Below are 7491 nucleotides of genomic sequence, written 5' to 3' on the forward strand. Positions count from 1 at the left end.
CGGCCGACCAGATCGCGGCCGACCAGGCCCCCCACCCGCCGCCGCTACGCGCATGCGCCCCGCCCTCAGCGCACGCGCACTTTCCCTGCCGCCTTCAGACGGCGCATGCGCCGGGTGATGCCGCAGGCCTTGGCGCATGCGCAGTTCTTCTCCGACCCTGCTTGCCGCGCTCTCCGCTCGCCGGGATCGGCAGCCGGTGCAGCTGCAGCGCATGCGCCAGCCCGGCGCCCGCGACCGCCGGTTAGAGGACATGGCAAAGGACGCCGGGCTGCGCATGCGCCGTGCTGCCCCGCGTCCGGCGGCGGGTGGCGGAGCGGGGCGCCGGGCGCAGCGCAGCCATGGCGGGGGCGCTGAGGAAGGTGAGGCGCCGCCGAGGTCCTGGAGCCGGGCGGCCTGCCGCCGCCGCCTCCTGGGTGGGGGGCTCTCTCCGCGCCCCGACCCGCCCTGGCGGGTTTCTGGGGAGAGGGTAGGGGGTGCCCGAGCGGCGGCGTGAGAGTGAGCGGGGCGCCCCCCGAGGAGGGGGCTGAGGGGGGAGCGTAGGGGCCGGTTCCCCTCCCCGGCCCACGGGGGACGGCGGGCCCGGCGCCAGTTGCTGGCGGGGCAGCGGCGACCGTAGCGGAGGGGCGGGTTCCTGGTGTGTGGAGGAAGGGGGCGGGTGAGCCGCAGTTCGCCCCCGCAGGAAGGCTTTGTGACGGGAGCTGCTCCCGCTCGTGGCGCCCTCCCTCCCCTCGTGTGCGCCGGTCAAAACACTGCCAGTTTGTGGGGTCGCGCGTGTGCGGTGGGAGGTAGAGCCTCACGTCACAGAATGGTCCCCGTCAGGTGTATGTTGAGGGAAAACAGAACAACCAGATAGCGTGGAAATAGATGCTTAGGTATGTTAAATGTATTTATGCTCTCTGTGCAGACCACTGGACTTGTAGGATTGGCTGTAGCTGAAAACCCTCATGAGGTATGTCACGTGTCCTGCACAGTACTTAATGGAAATTGTCAGGGAGATCAAAGCTTTTTGTTATGTATTTGTGTATGTAGGTACGCTGTGTACCTTAAAGCGGTGCCAACTTAATGAAAGTGTAAACACGTTCCAAAGTCATACAGGAAGAAAGTTAATTCTTAAAGGTGTAATTCATATCATTAGGAGTTATTTTGCACATGTACTTTTTGTTGCATGTGCTGATTTCAAAAACCTCTTTTGTGTACGTACTTTTATGAACCAATATTTGATTTCTCTCATCTCCAGTGTAAAAGCAAAGAACTCTTTAAATTCAGTTCTTCATAAAAGAAATTTCTACTTCACAGGCAGACAGATTTTTGCTGCCTTGCTATGTTGTGTTTCCAACAAGTACTGAAATAACTTGCACCTATACTAAGGAGATAGGCTAGTCTTACATGATAGAGGCTAACCATGTGGTGCAAAGGCACATCAAGGCCCTGTGATGGCAAGCCCCGTTGAGATTGGAATGCTTCAGTGGTTCTCAGGAACCACAGTAGGTGGTTCTTGTAGCGATTTGGTACTTTTTTTTACCTCCTCGGGCTCAGTAATGAAAGTACATTTGCCACATCTTGTTTATTCATGAGGCATGAGCTTTTAAAGGACTTAAGCAATTCTTTAATTTCTCTGTGCTTTGAAATTTCCCACTATACAATTCTATTTCAGAAATTCTTTTGCCACCAGAAGTTAGGAATAGTGTCAAAAAGAACAACTGAAAAAACTGTTGTTCTTCTGTACAAATGGTTCTAGCTCAGTCTACAGCCTTGTCAGACACCTTCTGGGTGAACTTAATAAATTTTGTTTTCAGTGACTTAAAGCCAAGAGTAAAGAAATCAACAATGCTTTAGTTGAAGTACAGATTCTGTGCCAGTCCCCTTTTTGTTTCCTGTTCTGTCTTATTTGTATTTCTTTGACTGCAGTATTTGGCTTCTATTTCTTATTGTTCCTATAGGACATCCATTCCTCTTCAGTTAGATACAGATACCCAGCCAATATACGGCCCAAAAGCTGCAATTTCTTCACCCCAATGTGTCCTTTATCACTGCAGTTAAATACAGCAATAAAGTTTCAGACTTTAGTTTAATTTAAATCTGCCTGTCACTCAGAACTTTGCACCAGCGTGAGGAGAAGGGCCAAAAAAAATTTAATCTAGATATGCTTTGGCAGCTTATGTGCTTCTTTATATCTTTCCCAGGTACTTTTTCAGAAACTGATGGCTTAGGTGTGAATTTGCCTCATTTTCTAGAAGTATGGTTAGTGTTAGAAAGGTGTCTTTTATTGTTTCCATTTTGTATCAAACATACTTCAGATTGCAATTTAGTTTTTGGGTTTTTTTTTCCTTCTTCTTTTTCCTTCAAGGAATCTGACAGTGGTAACTTCCCAGTCCTGATAAATCCCAGTCTTGCCCAAGACAGAATTCTGTGGTTCAGACTTGGTTATCTTGTTAATCCTACATTCTGGACTGAATACCATAACCCTCTATATTTTGTGTATAGATAGTTAGCTAGTAGGTTAAGTAGGACAAGAAGTTAAACAACTGTAGTTGTGTATTTTAACCATGTCTTGTGATCACTTCAGCGCCTGCGAATACTGTACACAAAAATCCTTGGTGTCCTGCAAAACATTCCCAAAGATGCAGCATATAGGAAATACACTGAGCAGATTGTAAATCAGCGATTTAATTTGGTGCAAACGGTAAGTACAGAGCTGTTTCATAAATGTTATGCATGAAAAGATTCTTAGGATGAGCAGAATGATTTTCAGAATGGCTGTTTTTCAGGAGTCTATGTAACTTTCAGGTATCAATTCAGAAATAACTGGAGAATTGTTAATTTCTTAGTGACATTTTCTGTGAAAATTAGAAGAAAACATGGGGTTTTTTAAGATTTGTAGAACAGTGGCAATTTCCACACACTAATTCCAGCTAATCTGATGGTAAGTTTTGAGGAAGACTAGAGTGTGATCTGGTTAAATCATTGTTTTCATGCTTTATCTGGGCTTTCTACTTTGCAGTAAAACTAAATACTTATTTATATGCATTTGAATACACAGGAGACTGATGTGCAAAAACTACAGGACAAACTGAATAGTGGTCACATAGAAGAAGTTATTGTACAGGTAAAGTGGGGAAATTTAAGGTTAGGTACAAAAGGGGGCAGTGGTTTTCAGTGTTCCATTGGCTGAGCTTCTGTTCAGAAAATTGGCAGTTTTCCATATCTTCCTTTGCTGCAAAACAATCAAACGGGGGGGGGGGGGGGGGGGAATACCTGAAGATGAATTGTCATGTAGTGATTAGGAGGACCATGCTAAAACTTAACACGTTTACTGTATTATGCTTACATATTGCTATGTTGCTTCTTACATTGCTACATTGCTTCTTACAGAGTCTAAATCAGTGGAAAGGGCAGAAGGTTGTTGAGTAATATTGGGGGATAATCCAAATAGACTGGAAAGTATCATGCAGTTGTCTTTGGGAATGACTAGGTGAACAGACTGTCTGTTTGGGTATTTGGGGGTGATTCAATAAGTTTTTTAAAAACCCTAACCCCTGCAAAACACAGTTCCTTTTGATATTTATAGATGAAATTTGTGGTAGTCCCTGACTGTGACAGGTAGTGACATCACCAAGATAATGAACTGAAATAGAAGTAATTTAATACTTTGGCAATTGTCCAGAATTTAAGAATTTGTGTTTATTAACAGGCTGAAAATGAGCTTTCCCTGGCAAGAAAAATGATACAGTGGAAACCATGGGAGCCTCTAGTTGAAGAACCTCCTTCTGACCAGTGGAGATGGCCAATATAATTTTCAAAATGGTATAACATCTTGAAAGTGGGGGAAAAACGTTAATTATTAATCTATTGTTACTGACAGCTATCTTTAAATTAAAGATAATAACTTCATAAAAACATGTTTTGTCCTAATGTTCACTTATATTTAGCAATCTAAAGACTGCTCCCAGTTTGTTGCAAAGATGGTTGTAAGAAAATTCTTCTCACCTGTTCTACAACCTTTGGTTTATTTCCTTTTGTAATTTATTAGTAACAGGGTATTTGTGCCTCATTCCATGCTATTTTTTATAATCTGTATTTGTATGTTAACAAATACAGATATTCTAGGCTGTTTGAAATCAAAAGTTGTAGAGAAGTATGATCCTGCCCTTTTCTCCCACCTTTGGTTATGTATTTTTGCCAGCTACTGCCAGTGTCTTTGTGACCATGCAGATACTGAGATCAGGGATCTGATGTAATGAAAACTCAGCTTACCAAAACCAACAGTTTTTTTAGATTTCAGCTGAATCACTGTCTTGAACTGGCTGACTTTGCTGCCCACATAGATGCTAATTCTGACTCAGGGGAAGCCCTGGGAATACCCAGGATTGGAGGGGTGAGGGGGAGAAGGAAGACTACCCTTAAGGTAACAGCAGGAACAGGTTTTTTGGTTAGCAGGTAGGTTACCGTACTTAACATAATACACATGGCACAAACTTCAGTATTGGGGTCTTACAAAGGCTTTATATATAGGCATGTATATACTTTATCGATTTATTTGTATATTATTGATTCAGACCTTGAATATTGATTAGTAATGTGAAAAAAATAGTGGATCTTTCTTGACACATGTGGCTGGGTTCTTTCAAACATTTAAATGGAAACAGTGCCTGCCTCTTCTGAAAACTTCTGTTTACAGATTTAAGCTTATAAGCCCCAATTAAAATACCCAAACTAGATCTAAGGATACTGTGTGAGTGTGCCTTTACTCGCATTTTTTTAGTACTATTAATAAAGTTCTCGCAAGCCTAAAGATAAGAATATTGCTGTATGACAAAAATCTGCAGTTCGTTAAATGTTTGAGTGCCACTGCACTACATTACATTACATAACATACTTTGTCATAGCTGTTTTTTCATAGTCATTAGACCTATAAGTTTTACCTGTGACATCATTATTATTACTATAAATGATTAATTACATCTTTTATATAATATTTCATATAATTAAGGTATTAGGGGAGTAGGACAATAGAAGAGAAAATAAGTATACCTAGGGTATTGACTCTAGCAACTATGTTCACTGCATTCTTTAGCATTGTTTTTTTAACTATTATTACTATAATTACAGAAATTTTTAGATTTTGAAGCAGTGGAAAATATTTTGCTTCATTGGTTTGTTTTGAAGGCTTTTTCAGTCTTCAGAAGGGTAGAAGCTGGTCTCTTCTGAGATAAAACCACTAGATGGCATTCCAGAAGAGGACTCCGCTGAAGTTAAAGAACAGTTTTCACATGAGAAATAAGAAAGGATTACAAACTTGAATGAGGGTGAACAATGTCAGATGAGAAATTAAGATGAATGGTCTTGGGTAATAAGTATTTAGCTGATGTGAGAGGAAGCAAAATAAAAAATAAACACCACCACCACCGCCGCCCCCCCCCCCCCCCCCCCCCCCCGCCGAAGTCTACTATGAATGATGTTGGCATGCAATACTTTGGGGGCAGGTGGGAAGTTGCCAGACTATGGTGACAACTATTGGAATTCTTTCTACTCTTTAATAACCGAGGCGTTAGTTGAAGTCTGTTTTTGCTTGGTTGTTTTCTCTACTTCCAAAGCTGTATTTGTCCTGTGACTTAGAATAGCTCTCCTATAAGCTCATGAGTTGTGTTGTAGGGGAGAGGGAAGTCTCTTTTTCTTGGCCCGTTGCTGCTGAAATTTGATATCTGGTCTTCTAAAACAGAGTTTCGCTGATCAAAAGCATACTTGCATCTTCTCCCTTTCACAAGTGCACAAATATGTCCCCAGTACAGACCCTAATATGAGTTGTTTGCTACCTTGAGGGGGGTTGTTCTTGGAGAGTTTTTTTTAGAGCTATATTTCCTAATTTATATTCTCAGTGATTTTTCTGGTCTTTAAGTGTTTCTTTCATGTGACTCAAAATAGGATCATTTTCTAAATCTTTTATCCAGAACACTGGATTAGCCTTCACAAATGCTTTAATTTAGAAATCAATTAACTTGAGTCTCAAAAAGGTTCTACTGAAGCCAACTTTAGTAATCATTAATAAGGATTTTTCAGCTTTCTGAGCTTTTTATCAAATTCTCAGAATGTGTTATGATTTATTTTCATTATTTTGTTTAGCATAAATTAATCATTTGTGCTACACAAGATTACTAAACTAATTAATATTATGTTGTAGCATCAACTTTAAATAGCAGTTATTGAGAACAAAGGGAGGAAAGAAAATGGATTGCTCTTTTGAGATGTAGGGGTGTATGCCTTCTGTACAGTGTTGTGTAGTTCACGTCATCGTTGTTCCTGGTGAATTTAAAAATACATCTTTGCCAAGAAGAGAAACTAATTTTTACGTTGCTATTAACTCTGTAACCATATATCTGATATTTAAATCCACTCTGTAGCAACAAAACAGTACACATATTTTACAGGCAAGAGAGAATCTATATTAGGAGTACTATGTTGCAAATAATTTATTTTAAGACGAATATGCTAGCAAGGCATAATTTGGAGACTGGCTGTAATGATTTTGCTTTATTTTTCTCCATTGGCTATGTTGGAAATACAGGATGATGCAAAAGATTTTATCATTATCTGCAGTGCTATGGTAAGGTAAATCACTGCGAGCCTTAGAGTTAACAAACTTTAGATGTTTAAAACACTTCGAGGTTGTCTGAAGTCATTATATGAGTGAAAATCGCCCTGTCTGCAAGGATGAGACCCAATAGAGACAGAGCTTGTTAAACCAGAAAAACAACTTTCAGATTGTCAGGTAGCAGCAGTACTGAGGTTTTTGTTATTCCTAACATGCTGTCAGTGCTGCTGAACCTATTTGGAATGGCTGTGTTCTGAACAGGACACCATTTTAATCTCAATTTCTGATTGTGTTCAAAGGGAGAGGAGTGAAAGCTGGTTTTTTTTTTTATTTACAGCATATATGCTATTTCATTAGAAAATAAAAAATTATCTTGCAAACTTGAGTTTGAATGTTTAATCAAGTTGACTATATATTAGTGACAAGGTGACATAAAATGACGTAGTATCTTTCTATAGAGTTACTGCTGATCCTGTTCTACCCTGAGTTCAAGTTCAATCCAGGTTTTAGAACAAAATAGCATTAAAGGTAGTAACGGGAAATTTCTGTCCTTTTGATGGGAAGCAGGCCCGTGTTCAAATGCCTGACAATGTCTGTGAAACAAGTTAACAGTGATCATAGCATACTGTTATCGAGTACAGATACGATTTCAATGCCTGCTGAAATACAACTTTTTTTCAGGATTCTCCTATAGTTGTGACACAGAGCTGTCTATTTCACCTGAAGTGAGTGTAGTATGTTTTCCCGCAGTGTGCTGAAACACTTGCAAGAGCGGTCTCAGAAATCACACATTGAACACCAGGAAATTCAGTTTCACACACTTTTAATTCTGGTGTTAGTGTCTTCATCTCCACTCGAGAGCCTCAGTCCACACACCAGAACTGCAGACCTTCCAGGGGAGA

General features: G+C 40.9%; 1 protein-coding gene across 1 annotated transcript; it reads left to right on the plus strand.

Annotated features, from left to right (window-relative positions):
• The first annotated feature begins 189 nt into the window (after positions 1-189).
• On the plus strand, positions 190-3899 carry NDUFA5 (NADH:ubiquinone oxidoreductase subunit A5). Its single transcript, XM_075024989.1, has 5 exons — positions 190-359; positions 905-949; positions 2567-2683; positions 3041-3106; positions 3692-3899. Exons 1-5 carry the CDS (start codon positions 339-341, stop codon positions 3791-3793), a joined length of 351 nt encoding a protein of 116 aa, XP_074881090.1. The 5' UTR covers positions 190-338; the 3' UTR covers positions 3794-3899.
• Positions 3900-7491: the final 3592 nt, after the last annotated feature.

Source organism: Buteo buteo, chromosome 4 (assembly GCF_964188355.1).
Source record: "Buteo buteo chromosome 4, bButBut1.hap1.1, whole genome shotgun sequence".
Classification (NCBI taxonomy): domain Eukaryota; kingdom Metazoa; phylum Chordata; class Aves; order Accipitriformes; family Accipitridae; genus Buteo; species Buteo buteo.

Bases quoted from the DNA above. Each gene is read 5' to 3' on its own strand.
- NDUFA5 (XM_075024989.1), top strand. From the start codon at position 339: ATGGCGGGGGCGCTGAGGAAG. The intron at 950-2,566 runs GTATGTCACGTG...TGATCACTTCAG, and splicing joins TAGCTGAAAACCCTCATGAG to CGCCTGCGAATACTGTACAC. The intron at 3,107-3,691 runs GTAAAGTGGGGA...GTTTATTAACAG, and splicing joins TAGAAGAAGTTATTGTACAG to GCTGAAAATGAGCTTTCCCT.